The sequence below is a fragment of the Talpa europaea genome, assembly GCF_964194135.1.
Source record: "Talpa europaea genome assembly, chromosome: 11".
NCBI classification, from domain to species: Eukaryota; Metazoa; Chordata; class Mammalia; order Eulipotyphla; family Talpidae; genus Talpa; species Talpa europaea.
Genome location: NC_140078.1, coordinates 30068477 through 30092005, shown reverse-complemented (window position 1 = coordinate 30092005; position 23529 = coordinate 30068477). Strand labels below are relative to the sequence as shown.

General features: G+C 36.8%; 1 protein-coding gene across 3 annotated transcripts in view; it reads left to right on the top strand.

Annotated features, from left to right (window-relative positions):
- TASP1 (taspase 1) overlaps positions 1 to 18040 on the top strand; it is a gene marked incomplete at both ends in the record, with an annotated part of 220137 nt that extends 202097 nt beyond the window's left edge. For all 3 annotated transcript variants that reach the window (XM_084247263.1, XM_084247262.1, XM_084247261.1), the window contains one exon: positions 17948 to 18040. In XM_084247263.1, the coding sequence (XP_084103389.1) occupies positions 17948 to 18040 (93 nt within the window). The remainder of the gene's footprint in view (positions 1 to 17947) is intronic.
- Between the last annotated feature and the right edge of the window lie 5489 nt (positions 18041 to 23529).

Below are 23529 nucleotides of genomic sequence, written 5' to 3'. Positions count from 1 at the left end.
CTCAAAGCTCTCCTCTTAGCTCAGTCCTCTCCTCTTCGCTCAGCACCTTCTGTTACCACTGACCCCTCAGAGAAATATCTGAGATATTAAGTTACTTACCTAAGACAAAAACCATAAGGAGGAAGAATTAAGATTCAGACCAGATATTCTGAACTCTAGAACCCAAGCTTCTAGGCACTTAGTCATCAGGAAAGATCTAAGCTGCAGATATATACTTGGGAATTTCAGCATATAAACTACAGGATGATGAGATCACAGAGGACAAGAGACCTGAATCCTGGGGAACTCCCATGTGTATTATTTGGGAGATGTAGAAAAACCCACAAAGGAAACTGAGAAGTTGATGAGAACCAGGTGTGTGTAGTAGATTGGAATCCAAGAGAAGTGTTTCATGGAGGAAAGGATGATTGACTTGATCAGGTGCTATTGCTAAGTTCCATGTGAACATTATAGTTTGTTCATTCGTTTTTGGTAATGCTAGGCAGAGGAGTAGAGACACACTCACACCTTCCAAAATGGGCCTAGGACAGTAAGAAAAAGACACAGATTAATTTCTCAGTAGATTATGTTATGGCATTCAACACTCACTAAATCACTCTGCTACATAATTAAGAAAACATAGAAAAGCGACAGGAAGAAAAAAAATTCAATCCTGGCCCTGAATGAAACCTTCTGGAATGCAGTGAGCTACCCCACATTAACATTTTGGTACATTTCTGTTTCTGCAACTTTGACTTTTTTTTTAGTATAATTGTGATTGTATGGAACACTTAGAATGGCATATAATAATTTACTTCTTTTTAAATTAGTTTTTAATATAAAAATAGTACATGTCCCTTATTTGAAAAAGAACAGTAATTTTTTTAAATAAATTAAAGAGTTCAAAAGATCTTTACAATCTCAGTATGCATCATTGATATTACAGTATCAGATATGTATTTACATATAGCCTGACATAATATGATTTTTCTATATGTCTGCCTACCTACTTATCTAAGAGGTAGCCTAGGGTCAGACTTTGTTCCTATAGAGATGAAGATGCAAATCCTTAGGGTTGGGGTCAGGGAAATTTGGTACAAATTCAGCCTTCTGGGCCTTAGTTACTCTGATATGTGGGTCTCCAGGATGTATAAAACCAAACTCTAAGAATACCACACTTATTATTAGACTGGGTCTAAGGAGAAGATAATTCAAAGTCCTAGATTTTAATTCATTCTTAAAAGGGTTATTTTAAGAATTTATAAGTTGAATTCTAGGAAAAATTAGGTAAGTGGCATTGTTTGAGAAAAAATTTAGAGGGTATTTGTAATGCAAAATGATATAGAATTTTAGAACCTTAAGGAACCCCAATATAATTGAGTTGAATTTTACCTACAAAGGTGCTAAAACCTAGAGAGTTAGTGACTTCCCAGTCCAGAGACTATCTGATTCATCAACAGCAGCATTAAGGCTCGCATCCAGTTCTCTGAACCCCACAATCATTCTGAAATTTATTGGCAAAATTTGTGGCAATAGCTTTTCTGAGCAAGACCTACTTCACCCTGAAATACTACCTCATCATAAGCCTCCTTCAGTGAAAGCTGTGTCTCTTAACAGAGCTAGATTTAGAATCCTTTATGGTAAGGCTTTGTAGGAGTAAAGAGAGCCCTAAATTTGGAGTCCAAAGGCTTTCATTCAAGTCCCAGTTTGTCCACTTCCTCTATGACTATAAGAAAACCACATAACCATTCTGAAACTTTTTCTTTTTTTCACCTGAAAAACAGGTATAGTATATACCTCTTTGTACCTGACAAGATTATATTGAGGAGATCTTGTCAACACAAAAGTACTGTGGAAACTAAAGCATTATTAACATATTGGGACTGGGTATTTTTATTAAGAATTCACAAAAAACTTGTTTCTTCATCCTACAAAGAAATAATTCAGAGCAAGAGCCATGTGTGTTTCATTCTTTTGTTCTCTCATAGTAAGAAGTACAGAATAAATATTAGCTAAATAGTGGAGGGTTTTTATCACCTTTTGCAATTTGAAATATACATAATTCTATATGTAAGTGGTGGTATAATAGATACTGTGGGGCTTGATATGTTTATGTGGATGCCTTCATGAGACTTTCAAGCTAAAAATAGAGGGCAGTCTTGTCTGATGTTGCCTCTGAAGTGTGGTGTCATCTGCATGTTAAAAGAAGTAACAAAAATTTGCTATGAGACTGGAATAACATGCTGTTCTCATCAGGCAGCATTTTAATCTTATTTTAAGGCTCTTTGGACATGATATTTATATTTGAGAACAATAGAATTTTTTGCTTTATGTATCCATGTTTCAGTACTAACAAAGAAATTTACCATAACTCTGTCTTTCTGTTTTGTCCACATTTGCCAGTGGATCTTTTATGGCATCCTTGTTTTAAATGTGGAAAGCAAGGTAGAGACAACATACAGTAAAATTATTAATATATGGCATTAATTCCTCATTCTGTTGATATTTCTAATTTTTTAGGTTGAACTTAGAAATTAAATCTTCAAATTGCTCTGGCCTATTTATTACTTTTGCTTAAGGTAATCATGCCATGATGAAATGGGAGTAAAATACTTATTTTGGGATTCATTAGCAATGTAAACAAAGCTAAATAAGTTAACATCATAGAATGTTAACATTTTTCGGAGGCTACACTACAGACTTTCTAGCCCATTGTCCTCATTTACAGTTCTGAGACTCACCTATTTGCCTGATATAAATTATAAAAGAAGACTTAGCAAGTGAGAACCAGGTATTTTGACCTGTAGTTAAGTAGGTTTTTATTGTATAAAATATGCACATTATTCTGGACTATATTAAGCAGGTTCATGAAAAACTGTCAACTAGTTGAATACATCTGCTTTCAGGATGAAGTCTGAAGACCAAAGTATTTTTAGAGTGGTAAACTACATTCCAAGGTTTAATGCCACACACAAAGAATGCTCAGAATATAGTTATTCACAAGTTATGTCTCCTTGAAAGACAGCTCTGAAAGTAATGGGCAGGGAACTTTGGGGCAAGGAAACAAGGGGACAGGGTTGTCTTCTGACCCAACTCATTAAGGGGAGGAAAAAAAGCATATTATAGAAACAAAGCAATAAAAACCAACCAGACACACTTTTCTCTGGAATTAGTCACTTAAGGTCTGTCATATTTGTGCCAGTAAAATAAAATAATAAGGACATCAGGTGTGTTCAGCTGACAGTACCACCTCACAATAACAAATTCATGTGTCCCGAGTAGCACCGTGACAAATACAAAAGACAAGCTTAGCCTGTAGCTAAATGGAGCACAAAACATACACATTATTCCATATTAAGAAACTTTGTGGCACTTTTAGTGGAGGAAAAAATATGTTACCTAGAACTCAACAATTTGAAAAATTAGGCAGAATTAACAGAAGAAGGAAACTGGTAGGGAAAGGGATTGTCTGTGTTTTCAGATGTTCGTGATAATGTAAAATTGAGTGGGAAGTGCTTAAGTCTCATTAGGCTGGAATTTTGCTTTCCAGAAGGAAAAATGCACATGCAAACAAGGTTGCCCTAGTATTTTCCCTATTCCTGTCAATATTAAATTAATACAGCATACCACAACTCATATATAAGGCACTGACCATTAAGTTGCTCATGTCTCAGATGGTCTGTCTATGAAAGAAGATAATATAATGCTAAAGTGCAATTGTTATGTGAGAAGAATGGACAATATCTGATCATACTGAGAGTCTTGAGGAATATGTAGGATTTTGTTTTCAGAGTTTTAAGTTTTACAACTTCAATATCGTTTTGGTGGTTTATTTAAATCTCAAAAAAGTTTTTAAAAATTGCAGACTATAATAATAAAACTATAAAATATAGAATTAAGAAATGTAAACCTTCTAAATTGTAGCATGTTCTTTCTTATTTCCCAACACTCATTGGAAAAAAACCCTTGGGAGGGAAGAACATAAGGGACTGTGGTGATGGTTTATGGGTGATATGATAGGGATTTATGGGGACTACACACGAGCAGAGAAATCAACTATTGTACAAAAATAAACAACAATGTAAGAAAAAATATGACTCCCATCTGCTAAAAACAAAACAAAAACAAAAACAACCCTTTATTAACTTAACAAATATAATGAGCCCTTACCATGTCAGGCTGTTTTTTTAAGTCCTGAATTAAATTCAAGCACATAAAATTCCCTGCCTTTATAGAGCTTATGTCCCAATGGGGGAAAGTTAAGAGTAAAATAGATGGTTAGATTGTGGTAAAGATATATGAAATGTTGGGTAAGAGAGGATGGTAAGCGAAAGTTCAGGTGAGTAATAAGTGTAAACCTGAGAATGGTGGCTTTGGGTATAGATCTGACAGTAGTGAGCAATGAACCACACATACTTTGGAGGGAAGAGCTTTCTGGGCACAGAAGAGAATTGCATATACAATGAGAATTGCATATACAATGTAGGCAGGAGGACTGTATAATGGAAGAAGAGCCAGGAGGCAAGTAGAGGAGAGTTATTAGCTCTCCTAATAATAAAGGGGAGACCAGGAGAATTTTCACTTGGAGGATTAATCAAGATCAGAAAGTGGAAAATTGTTTCATTTCACTGTCACTTTAGGATGTGTCTATTTTGGACTGAATTATACACCACCACCACCACCACCACCACCACCACTGCCCAATTCATATTGTGATGCCCAAACCCATAGTGTGACTTTGAAGTCTTTAAAGAGGTGATTTCAATTAAATGGGGGTCGTGATCCAATAAGATTATAAGAAGAGAAACCAGTAGTGTATGCATACACAAAAAAGGCCATGACCCCATGCAGTGACAAGATGGCCAAATGTAAGCCAAAGAGAGACCACTAAAGAAGTTAACCCTACTGATAACCTGGTCTTTGGACTTAAAGCTTCTGGAACTGTGAGAAAATAAATATTTGTTGCTTAGGCCACCCAGCCTGAGGTATTTTGTTATGAAAGCCCTAGCAGACTAAATTCACTATCTTAGCGTCAAAATATCATTGCTAAGTAATCAAATAAATCTTAAACAAATGTTACTATATTAATTGACAGCGTATTTATTTTGTGTTGATCGGAAGAGAATTAACTCTTCCTAACAGGTACTATATTTGACTTAAAACAGATGAATCTGCAGATGATAGTCATTCAAAGCAGCTCTAGCAAATCAGATATACAGTTTCTTTCACATTGACAGCTTAAAAGTGATCCTAAATCAACATGCAAAAGTCAGTAGCCTTCCTATACACAAACAATAAATCTGAAAAAGAAGAAATCAAAAAAAAAATCCCTTTTATTATCGAAACAAAAAAAATCAAATATTTGGGAATAAATCTAACAAAAGAGGTAAAGGACCTATACAAAGAAAACTATAAAACACTGTTAAAAGAAATAGAAGAAGACACAAAGAAATGGAAAGACATCCCCTGCTCATGGATTGGAAGAATAAACATTATTAAAATGGCCATCCTACCAAAAGCAATATACAGATTCAATGCTATTCCAATCAAAATCTCAATGGCATTCTTCAAAGAAATAGAACAATTATTGATGAAATTCATATGGAATCACCAAAAACCCCGAATAGCCAAAGCTCTCCTGAAACAAAAAGAAGGAAATGGAGGCATCACACTCCCAGACTTCAAACTATACTACAAAGCCATAATCATCAAAACTGCATGGTATTGGAACAAGAACAGACATACAGACCAATGGAATCGAATAGAAAATCCAGAAATAAACCCACAGATTTATGGTCAACTAATCTTTGACAAAGGAGCAAAGACTATGCATTGGAGCAAAGAAAGTTTGTTCAATAAATGGTGCTGGGAAAACTGGGTCGCTACATGCAAAAGAATGAAGCTTGACCACTACCTCACACCATGCACAAAAATCAACTCAAAATGGATTAAAGAACTAGACATAAGACCTGAAACCATAAAATACATAGAAGGAAATATAGGCGAAACACTACGGGATTTGCACATCAAAGACATCTTTACAGACACATCACCCAAAGCAGTGATAGTGAAGACAAAGATAAACAGCTGGGACTACATCAAATTAAAGAGCTTCTGCACAGCAAAAGAGACAATAACAAAAACAAAGAGAAACCCCACCAACTGGGAGAACATTTTTGCACCCAACACTAATGATAAAGGACTGATCACAAAAATCTGCAAAGAGCTGATGAGACTCAGCAAAAACAAAGAAAATAATCCAGTCAAAAAATGGGCAGAAGAGCTAAAAAGAAACTTCTCTGAAGAGGAAATGCAAATGGCCAACAGACATATGAAAAAATGTTCAACATCACTTGTAATCAGGGAAATGCAAATCAAAACTACCATGAGATACCATCTTACACCAGTGAGAATGGCACATATTAAAAAAACTAGCAACAACAAATGTTGGCGAGGGTGTGGAGAAAAAGGAACTCTTCTGCACTGTTGGTGGGAGTGCAAACTGGTCCAACCACTATGGAGAGCTGTGTGGAGATTTCTGGACCTACTAAACATAGAGCTTCCATATGATCCAGCAATTCCACTCCTAGATATTTACCCAAAGGACACAGAAACATCAATTCCAAAGAACACCTGCACCCCTATGTTTATAGCAGCACTGTTTACAATAGCTAAGCTTTGGAAACAACCCAAATGCCCAAAAATAGATGACTGGATCAAGAAGATGTGGTACATATATACCATGGAATATTACTCAGCATTCAAAAAAGATAAACACATGCAATTTGCAGCAACATGGATGGCGCTGGAAGGGATCATGCTCAGCGAAATAAGGCAAAAAGAAAAAGAAAAATACCGGATGGTCTCACTCATAGCAGGAATCTAGAGAACTTAAATAAGGGACCAGGAAAATGAATATAAGAAAGTGAAAATCAAAATCAACAGAAAACTATGAACCAGAGACACTTTTGGGGGGGTGGGGGGCGGGAGGGGAAGGATTGGGGTCAGAATGGGGCATTTGCAATTGTATGGGGGAATATAAAAATAAATTTTATTATTTAAAATAAATAAATAAATAAATAAAATCTAAGTCAGGAATATGCTTTATTTATTAAAACAAAAGATTTATATGGGGGAAAAAACCTTATTACCATTGTTCTGCACTCTCCAGTTGACAGCTTTCTCTTAATTCTCAATGACAGAATGATTGACAGACCTGGTACTTTAGAAAGAAAGAAGAGTTCACATATCATGTCAGAGCCCTCTAAAAAATATATAGAGCCTAGAACTTGTATAGTTACACTACTTAGGGACCATGCTTTCTTTTAAAGATGTGAAAGGATATAAAACCAATGACATTATAGTATCTGGAGTTTGACTTGGGTAGTGATTCTAGGTGTGTCATCTCACAGCTGTTCATTTTCAGGATGATATAAATGAATAAACTTTTTGTTTGTAGAAGAACCTGTGTAGCAGGTATGCTACCTGTGACCTTGCAGGAGCTAATAAAGCAATTTATTGACAGAGGTCAAAATATTTTCTAACTTGTATTTAGGCATTTTTATTTCTGTGCCTTAGAGAGGAGAGCATTTTGAAGGCCCCAGGAAGAGATATATTCTATACTTTAAAGTAGACCTTTATATCGTATTCCAGTAGACAAATAACATTTTCATAAACCATAAGGCATTTTTTGCTACATCTCACTCCCCAGAAAAAAAAAAAAAAGTGATCCTTTGAATTCTTTTATTTCTTCTCTTTTATGCTTTTTTTTCCAACATAGAAAAATTGGCTTTTGACTTTATTTCTCTTATACCATGCTCCCTCTTTAATCTCTTACTTTCTTTCATTCAACAAAATTGCTTTCTTAACATCACAGAAAATGATGGATTGAAGGGGGGCAACTGACTGCTTTTGGGAATTATTAATATGAACACTGAAAAGAAAGCAAAAGAGTCAACTGTTTATCCTTTCTTTCTTGTATGAACTTTATTTCAGAATACCAAATGGTTGATGAGAGAAAGTTCTTCATAGAAGAGACCAGCTATTAATACAGTGAGAAAGTCAGAATTAGGAATCCACCTATTTTTTAACTCTTCATGAAATAATTGGTCTTAGGCAATGATTACATAAAATCATTGGCTGCTAAAATCATTAAATGAAAGGTTGATGGGGGAAATTTATGATGCAGGGATAGACTGACACCACCTGAACCCAAAGGATCACTGGGCCATTGGTCCCACACACACACCAAAGGAAGGACATAGCCCCACCTATGGAAAATTCTTGCCAGAAATGCCCTTCTAAAAAAAGGTAGCTGCTACTTTACTCTGGTAAAGAAATACAGTGTTTGCCAGATTTCTCAAGAAAAGCCAGAAGTCAAGTTGCTTGTATATAACATCCTTGTTTTAAAATATTTCTATTTTTAAGAAGTTGGAATGCTGCCTGTTCAAACCCAAACAAATTTGTCAGCTCTCCCTTACTCAGACCCAACACCTCATTTTTGTATCTCATTGTCCTTCAGTACTATTTGCCTTCCAATGTCATGGCCTCTGGAAAATCTTTCTCAATTCCTTGATCTACATCCATCCTCTCCCTCTCTTGATTTCCCCTGACATTTGTGGTTGGGTATTTGTGATACTGTGATTTATAAGAAATATTTATTTGATGTTCTTCCATGGCTCCTGACTCAAAGCTCCCCAAAATGCTGGGAATTTCCTAAGTGATAAGAGCAATGGGAACATATTTTGCTGCAATATTTGATCTTTTGTCCTCAGTTCCTGAAATTTCCAAGTAGATAGTGATAAAATTGAGCTAAATTACAACATACACTCAGTATCTGCCTAATTGTATTAATTGCTTGGTGATATAAACACACACTGGATTATTGTACCTTTATAGTGCATGGCCATGTGCTTTTATTAATAGTTTCTAATAGTTTCATATGGCTGTATTTGTCTTTCCCAACAACATTACATGTACTAAGAAGGCAATTGACCTGTATTCTACCACTTCGATTTTCTCTGTAGTACCCATGCATGTTGAGCTGATTGTTTTTTGAGCCTTAGAAAATTAATGATATGGCAAATTGGTATATACAAAGCCTTTAGCATTTAGTAAACATTCAGCAATTGTCAATTATTTTATCAATAACAGCAAAACAACTTTAAAAGTACTTGCCTAAAATGTATAATTTTTTTCAACTTTACCTTTTAGTAGGCAGCTAATTTTTCATTAAAATATCCTATTCTGTTTTTGCAAACTGTCAAAGTTTTCAAATAGAAGATCCCAATTCTGGCAGATCTAATAATCTGCAGTAGAAATTGTACAGCATGATTTTTCTTCTATGATTATGTTTGTATAAATAATAATAAACATATATTTGACGTATGCTTTCCTAGTGTGCAGTATCCCATGTAATCCTTATCTGCCTGATAATAAATGCTATTATATCCATTTTAGAAATGGAAACTTGAGAAGTTAATTAACTAACAGAAGTTAAGCAGCTAGTAAGTCAGAGACCTGATTTGCACCATTATTGGTTTATATACCAACTGCTATCACAGGCAAACCCCAAAATATAGAGTTGCTCAGACATAGTGAGAAGTATATATATACTTCATATTTATATATTACTTCATACTTATTCATATAAAATCCAAATTTGGGGTTTCTGACTGGTAGGTATCACCACTCCAAGGTGTGATCCAAGATCCCAGGCTCCTTACACCATATAGGCCTTAAAGTCAATAAAGAAAGAGCAAGGAGAATGGTACATGAGATGATTTTCTGCTAGGACCAGTAATGGCTCATTCCACTTTAGTCTACTGGGATAATTTCAGTGGACACCTAATTGCAAAGGAGGCTAGAAAATACAGTTCAGTAGTATGTGCTGGAAGAAGAGGAAGTGGCCCAGAACCCAAGGTGCTCTGATTCTGTAACCCATGTCCTTAGCCATTAATGACAAACTGCCACTGTAGAGTCACTTTAGAATTGGATATGTTATATGCTCCATGTACTTTTTTAGTCACTGCCTGATGAAAAGTCTCCCTCTCTGTTTTGAATTGCTAATTCTTAAGTCTCCATGGCACAGTGTTTTACCACTGCCGTTTGTTCTATTTGTAAATGCCCATATTACTTTGAATATAGTATCTTGCTTCAAGCTGTTTTTTAAAAAATAGAAAACCAAGCTTTCAGCATTATCAAACCAATGAAAAAATTACTCTAAGAGCTTTTTTTGGACTGTGTCTATATAGATTTTATATTCCTGGCCCCACCAAAGGAGGATAATAAGTTGTTTAAGAGACTCGTCCCTTCATTCTTGTGGAAGATCTCAAGCAACTCTCCTAAGAGTGGAAGGATAGATTAAAATATAACCACTAAATAAAGGCTTTGAGACTTTCTAAATTAAATTATGTGCTTGTAGTTTTCCTAGAAACCACAAAAAAGCAGTTATTAAGGTGGCCTTAAAAGATTTAAAGACATGAGTATGAATGATAGGATAGCCGAGATAGTAGTCTAAGCTGCTACTTAGATCATGATTAGGACATCAAGCAGCTACATTGTCTTTCTTTCTTTCTTTCTTTCTTTCTTTTCTTTCTTTCTTTCTTTCTTTCTTTCTTTCTTTCTTTCTTTCTTTCTTTCTCTTTCTCTCTTTCTCTCTTTCTCTCTTTCTCTCTTTCTCTCTTTCTCTCTTTCTCTCTCTCTCTTTCTCTCTTCTCTCTTCTCTTTCTCTCTTTTCTCTTTCTTCTCTCTCTTCTCTTTCTCTCTTTCTCTCTTTCTCCTCTTTCTCTCTTTCTCTCTTTCTCTCTCTTTCTCTCTTTCTCTCTTTCTCTCTTTCTCTCTTTCTCTCTTTCTCTCTTTCCTCTCTTTCTCTCTCTCTCTCTCTCTCTCTCTCTCTCTCTCTCTCTCTCTTCTCTCTCTCTCTTCTCTCTCTTTCTCTCTCTTTCCTTCTTTCTTTCTTTCAGCACTGGGTACAGTCAGAAGCGCGGGAGGGTGAGAGAATTCACCAGAGCCAGAGCAGGGAGCAGAGCAGGCAGAAGGACCGAAGTACACTGCTGAGGGGAGCAGCGGGCGGCAGGAGAGGTCTGGGCGCCATGTGGAACCCTCCTCCGGTGGCCGGGGAGCAGCCGGGGATCAAACCGGCACTGCAGAGGCTGCGGGCAGCCTCGCAACCCAGCTCTTAACTGCTGTGCCACCTGGAAGGCCCTCTACATTATTTTTTTTTCATTTTCTCATTTTTCAAATCCTCAGGCTAAATATTCTTATACCCTATATTGGTTTTATAAAGAGATATAGCCCTAAGAATATTGATTTTGAATAGTCAGTTTGAGTTTAATCTTTAAGTTGATAGTTTTCAGGGAATGTTAACTTTAAGGGGCCTGTCTGTACCACTCAGGGAATTATCAAGAAAGCAGTGAATTTAAATACAAGGTCAATGGGTTCCATTGTTGTAGAGGTATTAGAATCCATCTTTGTTCTAACAGCACAATTTAGCCACTTTTTACTTAAAGATCTATTTAAAAATATTTTTTAATATGACAATCTAGCTTGATGAACTTTTTAACTAAACTATTGGTCATATTAGTTAAAACACTTAAAAATCTTTGCATATACATGAACATAGTGTAGTCCCAAAGTGTGTATTTTAGTCACATCCATTAAGTGAGCATTTCCACAGTGTGTCTTCTGTGTCAAGCACTTTGACAGATGCAGGTAGTACTGAGGTGTGTAAGGCAATTTCCTACATCATTGCACTTTGAATTATAGAGACCTAAAAACACAAACCAAAGTCAAGACAATTATATATACCCAACAAGAAATGCTTAAGGGCTAGAAGTTGAACTTCTATATTGAGGATCCTGTCAAGAAATTATTCTCTTGAAAATAAGCCAGAAGAGAATATCAGAGACAAAGAACCACAGTTAGAGAAGCATATGAATAGGATGGAGTGAAGTTCATGCTCAAGCTTGAGGAGGTGAGTTCCTAGAGAACAGGGATTCCACAAGAGGGCAGACTGGGCGGGAGATGCTGTGGATACCACTCAGAGGGGTCCTGGTGGTTGCCTGATTAGCTGAAATTTGGAACAGACTTACTGCCAGCAAAGTAAGAAGCATCTGAGTAGACTGTGTGATAAGAAGTAGAGGGAGATAACCCAAAATGGATCAGTCTGTTCCTTTTTCACCTATCATGTTCATGTTATTCTCATTAATTCCAAATTCCAATAAAAGGACATTGCTACTGAAGTGTTTTTAAAGACACCTCATTTTTATGCAATAGGATACTCGAGTCTGCATAGTCCTTGCAGAAAATGATCTATTTTTAAGCTCAGGAAAAATTCAAATCCACTTAAAAGAATTTTAGAGATAAACACTCATATAAAACACCCTCTTAACTCTCACTGCTTACAATATAATTTGATACTCCATTGATTCCTCCACAGAAAGCTTAAAATACATCTTGGCTTAAACTTTTTCACACCAAGGACACTTACTTTCTGATGAGTCAGAGGTCATTTTTGTGGATTAAACTGGTGAAATATATTTTTCTCTTCATTGAAGTAACTAATTTACATCACAATATAGGTTTCAGATTTAATTTTTCACCACATCAGCTACAAATTTCTCATTATACCCATCACCAAATGTCCAGGTACCATCCACAGACAAAGCTACTCCCTTTCCATTCTCTGACATCTTTTTGTTGTTAGTATAAGAATTTGTTTTTGTTTTTAATGTTTGATTGATTTGGTTTTTCTTTGTATTCCACAAATGAATGAAATTATATAGTATTTGTCCTCCTTTAGACATTTCATTTAGCATAATTTCCTCAAGGTCCACCCATGTTTTTGAAATGGCAAGGTTCCTCTTTTTATGGCTGAGCAGTATTCCATTTGTACATATACCACATCTTCTTAATCCACTAATCTGTTGTTGGACACTTGGACTATTTCCATATCTTGGCTATTATAAATAGTGCTGCAATGAACATGGGCATCCATATATCTTTTTGAATTAGTTTTTTTTTTTTTTAAGATTTATTTATTTATTTATTTATTTATTCATACAAACACTGGGTACAGTCAGAAGTGCGGGAGGGTGAGAGAATTCACCAGAGCCAGAAGGGAGAGCAGAGTAGGCAGACTGACGAAGTACACTGCTGAGGGGAGCAGCGGGCGGCAGGAGAGGTCTGCCCACCATGTGGGACCCTCGCCCGGAGGCCGGGGATCCAACTGGCGCTGCAGAGGCAGCTTTGCAACCCCACGCTCAACTGCTGCGCCACTGGGGAGGCCCTTTGAATTAGTGTTTTCCTGTTCTTTTTGGTAAATACTCAGAAGTGGAATTACTGGATCACATGGCAGTTCTACTTTTCATTTTTTAAAGGAATTTCCATACTGTTTTCGAAAGTGGCTACACCAACAGTGCACCATAACTATTTCTTGACTTTTTGATAGTAGTCTGACGGGTATGAGGCAAATTGTGGTTTTGATTTGCATGCAAGGTAGGACATCTTTTAATGTGTCTATTAGCCATCTAAGTGTCTTCTTTGGAGAAATATCTATTTAGATGAATGTGATATATTGACATTTGGATTTTAATCATTTTATTCACCTCAACAACAATTTCATACAAATGTATTTTGTAATTAAAAAATACACCTTGAGTGCTCGCTTCAGCAGCACATATACTAAAATTGGAACAATACAGAGAAGATTAGCATGGCCCCTGCGCAAGGATGACACACAAATTCGTGAAGCATTCCATATTTTTGGTCTCACTCATAGCAGGAATCTAGAAAACTTAAATAAGGGACCAGGAAAATGAATAACTATAAGAAAGTGAAAATCAAAATCAACAAAAAACTATAAACCAGAGACACTCTATGGGGGGTGGAGGGTGGGGAGGGGAGGGATTGGGGTCAAAATAAGGGGGTTGCAATTGTATGGGGAATATAAAAATAAAATTTATTATTAAAAAATAAATAAAACGGAACAAAATAAATAAATAAATAAATAATAAAAAATAGCACCTTGACTAGATGATGGTTTAGGGAAGGGATAATCCTGAGGATATAGTATTAACAACTAGTTTTTCTGGTAACATATCCTGTTTTATGTAAACAGCTCAGTTTATACAAATTTCAATGTAGTTTTGAAACATTTTCCCCATGTATTGTCAATAAATATCTCAAGGCCAGTGGCATCTTTTCTAATCCTTTTTTCTTTTCCCTCATAACTCTGCTTGTCACACTGTGGTTTAACTCCATTTATTTAGGTGTTCTTCTATCATAGACGTTGATGGAATGATAGTGTTAGAGATAAGTTTGGACTCTGTGTTTTTTGTAAATTTCAAGGGATTACTAGAGAGTCTCCTAGTTGATGGGACAGGAATGTCTTCCTTTTAGTTCTGGGCATTTTCTTGGTCAGCAGAAAATCAGTTGCTTGAAGACCAACAAGCCCCTGGTTAAGTTGCAGGTCATCTGCTTAAACATATGGCCACTCTTTGATTTTCTAACATTTATTTTCTGTAGCTTCTCACATGGACCATCAGGCCTGCCAAGATTCTCCCTGAATCTCTGGGAAGCATGAGGACATATTTTCCTGTAAATTTCCCTCTTAGTGACAGATATTTTAACTAGCCTAATTAAGAAATTCTAACCTTTCTGTGAGTAGAACCCATTGGTATAAATGTTTCTCCAATGAGGACTGCTGTAATGGATTCATCCTAGCTAACCCCTTTTCTAAATGACGTTCAGAGAATTGTTCTAGACCAGGGAGTAAATTACCATTTCTGCCTTTCTTGTCCTTTTAATTGTGCCAAAATTTACATAACATGAAATGTAAGTGCTATTTAGTATTTTCATTCTGTTATGCAACCATCACTGTAGATGAATTCCAGAAGTTTTCATCCTCCCAAACAAACTCTGATCCCATTAAATAATGACTCCTACTCCTGCTTTTTCTTCTGCCTGGCAACACTATTCTACTTTCTGTCACTATGAATTTAATTACTCGATACCTCATATAAGTGGAATCATACAGTTTGTCCTTTTGTGATTGGATTATTGCACTTAGCATATCTTCAAAATTAATCTGTGTTACACCATGTGTCCAAATGTCCTTCCTTTTTAAAGCTGAATAATATTCCATTGTATTTATATACTATATTATATACTATATTTTGTTTATTCACCCATTGATGGACAATTGAGTTGCTTTCTCTTTTTGGCTATTGTGAAAAATGCTACTGTGAACATGGGTGTGTAGATGTCTTTTTGAATTCATACTTTCAGTTCTTTTCCAGAAGTGGAATTCTTGTATCATATGATAATTTGATGTTTAATTTTTTGAGGAACTGCTACAATTTTCTATAGCAGTTCTGCTTTATTCCTCATTTCTATCATAGTTACAAGACTGTGTTCATGACTGAATTATTAAGAACAAAATTAATTGGGCCTCCCTGGTGGCACAGCAGTTGAGCACCATGCTGCGAAGCTGTCCTCAGCATCTGCAGTGCCAGTTGGATTCCTCGCCGGCCAGGGAGAAACCCACATGGCGGGGCAGACCTCTTCTGCCTCACCTGCTGCTCCCCTCAGCAGTGTCTTTGGTCTCTCTGCCTGTTCTGCTCCCCACTCTATTTCTGGTGAATTCTCTCACCCTCCCAAGCTTCTGACCTGTACCCCAGTTCTTGTATAAATGAATAAATAAATCTTTAAAAAAATTAATTGAGGGGCTACAACTTTCTCAGGTATCTTTCATTTAGGAGATCCTTTTAAAAAAATAAGGAATGATGCCTGAGGAAAAATTCTCTTTCACCTCATGTTATGAATTTTTAAAAGGGTTAAAGTCGTGCCATCAGATTGAGCCCTTAAATACTGTGGGATTTGAGCTTTTTGCCCCTGATGTGACAGGGTTACTGGGTAGCAGAATCAAATAGCAACTCACTTTTAGCTCTTCTCTCACACTTAATGAAGCTTCACACACACACACACACACACACACACACACACATGCAGAGCCACAGTTTTGTTTTACTATGACCTTCTTAGACAAGATATCCATATGGTGAGACCCAAATTTGACTCTCAGGGAAAACGATGAGGCAGACTTTAGGACATGGTTTCCGGAAGTATAACCTATAGAGTGAACTCTGTGGTGCTCCCCTTTCAGGAAACACCACAGAGACTGCCTCACCCAATATCCACCCCAGAGGCAACAGACCTCAACACTGTAGCTTATAGGTTGCTTTCTGCCTTGTGCACAGAAAAACTAAGTACCCAGAGAACACTGCCTATTTATTGACTCATGTCAGCTATCCTAACAGGACTTGTGTAGGCTGTTGTTTCAGTACTCAGACTACACAGCAAGTAGTTTAATTGTTATCCTATCCAAAACATATGCTTACGCCACGTTTGATTGCATGAGAGGATATCAGTTCACCCTAGACTTGGCCACCTCACCAGCTAAATCGAACATCTTCACTCTCTGGCTTGAATTCATCCTCAGTTCAGTCCTAAGGAAAAACTTGTTTAAAGAAACAGAATTAAAGAGGATTCCCTGAAGGATATACAGACCCTCTGTCATCTTAGAAATTCTTGACATTTATCTACTCTTGGATTAAGCCTTCAAAAACAAAGAAAAAGGAATCTGTGGCTGATGACATCCTGATTTCTTATGGAAGATGGGCCTCCCTGGAGTAATGTTGTAACACTCAGCCCTTGTTGAAGTCCTCATTGTACAGTTGGTGTTTTCACCGATCCACTATACATCATTCCTACTGTGTATGAAGTCCTCTGAGTGAAATGCCCCCTTGCCTATTGGCAGGAACACTTGTCCTCTTCCGAACAACTGGTTGTTATGATCCTGCCTGCCACATGAACCACCTGTCTGCTTGTGGTCATGAGGCAGAGCAGTAGTCTTCCTCTAGCTTGGGCAAAGAACTCAGGGTAGCTTTTATGTGTTAACCTCATGCCTGTCTTCACCTTATTTTGTCAGTTCTTTTTTTTTTTTTCATTAATCAGGTATTCGTAATTTCATTGACTATTTAAAGGATAAATAATATATGTTATTTAAATTATATATGTATAAATTATAGTTTTCAGAAACTGGAATATGCTCAATTATTATTGAGCATATTGGTATTATTATTGGACCTCCCTGGTGGCATAGGGATTAAGTTTCAGCACTATTATGCTATCATCACTGTGGCCTGGGTTCGATCCCTGTCTGGAGAGCTGGCCCATATAAGCAGCAGACCTCAGTGTATTTTAGTGGATCCACCTGTTCTGCTCCCCACTCTGTCTCTCGTGGGTCCTCTCACCACCACCCCCACCTCTGGCCTGCATCCTAGTTCTTCTATGCATAAATAAAATAAATCTTTTTTAAAAAATAAAACCATTACTATTCTTTTTTTTCTTTAAAGATTTATTTATTTATTTATACAAGCACTGGGTACAGTCAGAAGCACGGGAGGGTGAGAGAATTCACCAGAGCCAGAAAGGGGAGCAAAACAGGCAGACTGATGAAATGCACTGCTGAGGGGAGCAGTGGGCATGGCAGAAGAGGTCTGCACACCATGTGGGACCCTCCCTGGCGGCTGAAAATCGAACTGGCGCTGCAGAGGCTGCGGGCAGCTTCACAGCCCAGCGCTCAGCCGCTGCGCCACGGGGGAGGCCCAAAATCATTACTATTCTTAATCTCACTAAATTGTAAGTTCTGTCTTCTCAGAAGCCTTTGCTATCTTGGTTACCTATCTGCAATTGCTACTGTTGTGCTTGACATGTAGTAGATACTCAATAATGATCCCTAAGAGATTTGAAGGAACAGAATCTCTTGGCAGTTCAGGGTTACCAATATCACAATCTATAGATGTTCAAAAGCAAAGAGATTGAAACTATGCTATTTTCTCCTCATTTGTCATACATAGGAGGGGTGCAGTGGCACATCTGATGTTCTCTATCTCCCTCTCTGCAGACTCACATTTCAAGACTCCCACCTGGTGCAGTGGCAGGACAGTCCGTGGCAATCGAAGGTGGAGTTTGCCGCCTGGAAAGCCCAGTGAATTGACCCTTCAGGTTGAGTCTGAAGCACATGAGAGGCATTTCAGAACCTGAGCTTTGGGGAGTTTTTAGCTGAAGTTGGGTATTTTATCTTCCTCGTTTTATAATTCCTGTTGTAGCCTTGAGCACTGCTTGCAACACTAGTGCTGCTGTTGATAGCACTTAGTGGCATGCAGGACTTTGGCAGGTGTGGGACTGAGAGAGAGAGAGAGAGAGAGAGAGAGAGAGAGAGAGAGAGAGAGAGAGAGTGTGTGTGTGGGTGTGTGGGTGTGGGGGTGTGTGCTTGCTTCCCTTTGATGAAATAAAAGCCCCTTCTTATTGTATGACCTAAGACCGGGAATGATTAAATCATATTACAAAATGTGTAGTTTAATTGTTTACAAGTAAAACCTAAAGAGTTGCAGAAAACATTTTTGATTTCATAAAGAGTTACCAGCTGTCTTTGATGTCATGTGTCTGAAATGAAGAGTAATCTGTTTGTTTCAATGATTTGACAGTGGTAGTGCTCCATTTAATAAAGTAATATGTAATAAAGTGTTTTTATTTGTTAACCAGTTTAAGTGTATCCTGTGGTAACTTAAACTGTAGCTCTCATCCCTCATATGGGGCATTTTTCTTTAAAAAACAATGGTTTCAGTGAAACAAACTAGCAGAGAAAAATTAAGGTCAGAACCTTTATAAATAATTGTCTTATTGATATAAAGTCTGTACTTATTATTCCTCAAGATTTTCTAAGCTTAAATACTGCATAACTTCGAGCTGTATGTACTGTATTATGAAAGACTATAAAGAGAACATACAGTAATGAATGCACAGTCCTTAATTTGTGAATAGTGGAATGTTATTTACAATGTAACACTGTAAATAAGAAAGCAAAATTTATGGGAAAATTCAATATTATCTTTGTTTCTTGTTTAAATATATTTTTAAGATAAAGGCACAAAAATAAAAAAAAAGCATATTACTGTGTATAGTGTGTAACTCCTCTTCTCAGACTAATAAATTATCTTTTGAATCCTAGATTGGAGAGTCATTTTATTTTGTTTGTAAAAAGTTACTTCTTCCAGAAACCACAGCCTTTAATCCCTCTTCCTGTGGTTCTGATTGTTCAAAGTCCACTCTGTGCAATTAGACTGGACACTAGCAAGGTGAGAGTTGAACTTAGAAAATAATCAAATGGTTACTATAGAAATCCCTAAAAGTTCCTTTGCAGTTTGATAAAAATAACAAAGGGGAAAAAATAAGAACATTTTGCTTTGAAAACTCAAAGTGGCACTTGAAAACTCAATGGTTTCAGTTGATAAATTGCTTCTAAATGTTATATTTAGTGATTCTGGAGCCACATAAGAAAACCAAGACTTTCCTTTTGATTTTATATGTAAAAAGTGGCTATCAAGAAGATACTAAAGATAGACTTGCTCAGGGAGAGGAAGTTCCCTGCACCATATAATCATGGCTCTGGGCGGTAACTGATAAAGCCCCAGATGAAATTATATACTTGATGTCGATATATGGTCAAATTATAAAGAAAAGACAACCAAAATGGAGTGGGTGTAAATATGAATAATTTGGGAGTTGCTGATTTATATTCCTCTTACAGGCAATTACATTTGTCTCGCTGTGTTCTCCTAGACAGGTTGGTGCCATGGTATCTGTTTCTCATTCTTAATGAGGCTGACAACTTAGTAAGAGATGGACTGACTGGTGGGGAGCCTTTGGCTTCAAAAGCTTTCAAAGACCTGTTACCTGGTGGCAGGATTTTTTCATGAACTGGGCTGGATCATGTAAAACTATTAGGACACTTTGGAGTCTGAAAATGGTCTGACCTATTTCACCAGGAATGCCATTTCTTTCATCTCCTTTTGACTATTTCGTTTATATGTAAAAGATTGGGTTTGTTTAAGACCCATTTTATAAATATTTTTAAATTAGCATAAATGAGCAGTGCCCTTTCAAGGGTAGTTGGTTAAGATTTTACTCTTCACTCTCTTTACTGTTTTTTATTTTAAATTTAAGGAATATTGAGCAATGAGGGGACAATGTTAGAATCATGCAGGCAAATAAATAATAGGTAGTATAATTTTCTTTATATATATGTGTTTGTGTGTGTATATAATATATATGAAACATATATTATAAAATCAAATGTTAAAGATACTGACAAATGTAAAATCGGCTTCAGTTCACACAAAAGTAGAAAAGGTGGAAAGAGATAAGAAAATAAACTCATTCTGTGGTCTGACTTAGATACACAAGATTCTGAAGCTGTATTTTAAGATGCATGATCCATTTTTAATGTAGGCAACCTTAACTGTATGCCTGTTTTCTGTTTCTTTTTAAGGCCTAAGCATTGGATATTTCCTTTACTTAAGCATAATTAACTCTGGTCTGGATTCCTCAAGGCCATCACTGTGATCTTACTCTGGGTGTGGAAACAGGGGTGTCTTCTGGTCTTAGGAAACAGACAGCATTTTCTCTCATGGAACCTGGGGTGCCTTTGTTGACTGACACACATGGCAACCCTGTCTAGACTTTGTCGTCTCTTACCAGTTTAGCTCCTAGTCCCTTCTGTGTGTCTTCCTATGGCAGACCCTTTCCTTCTCATCTTTTAACTGTCACTCCTAAATGTGAACTCAAATTCAGATATCATTGCATGTTAGTATTAAGTACAAAGCACAAACATCCTAAATACTAATCAGATGTGATTGTGAGGAAAATGGATGAATTTTAGTTTATGAATATGGGGGCATCTCTTTTGGCTGCTAAAAAGCCCTTTTGCCTAGTTCCTCATTTTCTTTCATGTTTGACAGTGGTGATACTGCACATCAGAGACCTGCAGATAACCAAGGTTACTCTGTTTTTGCAGCATTGGATGGAGGGATGGATGGAGAAAAGGAGGGAGTAAAGAAGGAAAAATTTAGAAAAGTGATGGAATTATTCTTGAATCATGAGACTATATTTTATTATTGTGGAATCTGTTTTTAAAACCTGGTCCTTATTATAAAAGTAAACCATTCTCATTACAAAAAAAAATCAGAAAATAGATAAGGAAGAATAAGAAAAAATTAACTTGTAAGTCAAAGAACAATTAATACGATTTTAATTTGTGTCCTAAAAAGTATTTTATGCATAAATTTTCCAGTTTTAACACAAAAATGGGCTTATGTTAACTACCCCAAATGGGGTTAGATAGCATTCAGGTTTTAGTTAATATCGTAGAAATATGTCTAGAACTATAAGGTTTTGCAGTATCTCATATACTGCTTTCCCACACAGTCCTGGCTCAGCTAATGCTTTTCAATATATTTTATCTTAAACTTTCATTGAAATCTATCACAGTAAAGTACAGTCAGGATTCATATTCTTGGATCACCGGTCTATACAATGAGCACTGTCATAATGTCTTAGTGAAAGCCAGCTCTGCAGGCATCCTGGAGAAGCCATTGTCATTGTTGCTTCCCATGAATCATCCATTTCAGAGTACCCCCCACAACTTTTAAAGGCTACTATCAGTACCTCTGTACCTGTGGACCTGGACTTTTCCTGGACCACTGGGACTATGAAAAACTGCTCTATCTCTGCACAAAGCAGGCCGGAAGTACAAGGGGACCAGCACTCCCCAACAAGCAGTTCTCAACAAGTAATTGACCAAGTTGGTATATAGATACACTAGCTTCCTTGTTCCTTGGGTGGTATAATTCTGAGGCATATGTTTTATACTGTTTGAGATATTTCCATGAGAATAAAGCCTTAGTTGCCCCCTGTTGTAATTAACTTATTAATATACCTTGCATTGACTTTCTTCTCTTCTCTATATCCTTCTTGAATATACTTCCTGTCTTTCTTGGACTTACCTCCTGCTCAGACTTATCTCCTACTCAGTCATCTCTTGTACTCAGCTGCTTGTCTCAGGGTTGCTTTTGAGGGACTTGAATGAAACTGAAAATCATTCCATTCCTTATGGTCTTGGCCACAAGGTCTTGGCAAACCTTTTTTAATTCCCATTCCCACTGAGGGTGGACTTACCAACTTGTATACCCCACTCTGAGGTTTTCCTGCCATGGGTTCCTTATAGACCATCTTCTATATATGTATAGAAGACATAATATCTGATGAGGATTCTCCGAGCGGTAAGGGTGGATGTGTCACAAGTGGAAGGATGATTACAAGGTAGTTTTCACGGACACTGGAAAAATGGAGACAGGTGAACACTTTAACAAGATGGTGAATACACGAAACCTGCAGAGCAACCCTCCTTTAAAGATTGGTGGCTGTCTTAAAGAAAATAACCTTATTTGTGATCATGATAGTTGGAAGAAACTCCAGTCAAAGGTGTGTTATGACTTTGAGACTTAAAGCGACCAAGACAGAATTTCAGTGTCCCTGTGTCTGAAAACTTCTCCACGTTGACCAATGCTATAAAACTTCATATGGCAGGGCCTCCCTGGTGGGGCAAGGGGTTGAGTCTCAGCACTATGAAGCAATCTGCATCCACTGCAGCATGAATTCGATCCCTGTCCAGGGAACTAAGCCACATGGCACAGCAGACCTCTCCTGTTTTGCCCGCTGCTCCCCTCAGCAGTGTATTTCAGTCAGTCTGCCTATTCTGCTCCCCGCTTTGTCTGTGGTAAATCCTTTCACCCTCCTGCACCTCTAGCCTACACCCCAGGCTCTTTATACATAAAAAAATAAATAAATAAATCTTAAAAAAAAAAGTTCATATGGCAGCCATTTCCAGAATGCCATATCTAAAGCCTGGATAGCTATAATATAATTTTATGATTAATTTTTGTTTAATTTTAAAAAATACCATTTTTTTCCATCATAATGAAAACCTAAGTTCGATTCCAGGAACACAGGATAACAATAAACTAACAAAATTTTTATATCAGAAACATAATAAAAATTGAGAATATTTTCTTATGTTGATGAAATATTCTATATAATAATATTCTAAATATAATATGTTGATGAAAATTATTCTATCTGGAGAGATCATGATTTATTACATCCTAGCATTTCTTTTTCAAAAATTTTTTGAAGTAATACTGGTTTACAATCCTGTATAGGATTTACAGGTATAAGATCACACTCTTTAGGTGTATGTTATATGGTTAAATTTTTCAAAACTGCCTCAACAGTTTTCAAAAAAACCAAACTGTTTAAGTCAAAAACATTAATTTTGTTCTGAGATAAACCAAAGAGTTTCTCAACATTGTGAACCCCTCTGTGCTGTAAAACCCAGTCCTTGTCCAACTTAAGTTTGCAGTGATTAGTCATGGAGAGGACCTACAGAGGGGCAATGGATGGAAGTCATTCCCTCTTCCCAGAAACAAATCCAAGAAAATGTTAAACAATTGAGAAACGAGCCCTTGTAGTGTGATTAATTTGTTTTATATAAGCTGTGTTCTAAACCTCCCCCCAGTGCTGACTGAGTAGTGGAAAAAGTTGTGAGTGGGTGAAATCTACCATGCACGTGGGAGTGAATTAGTGGGA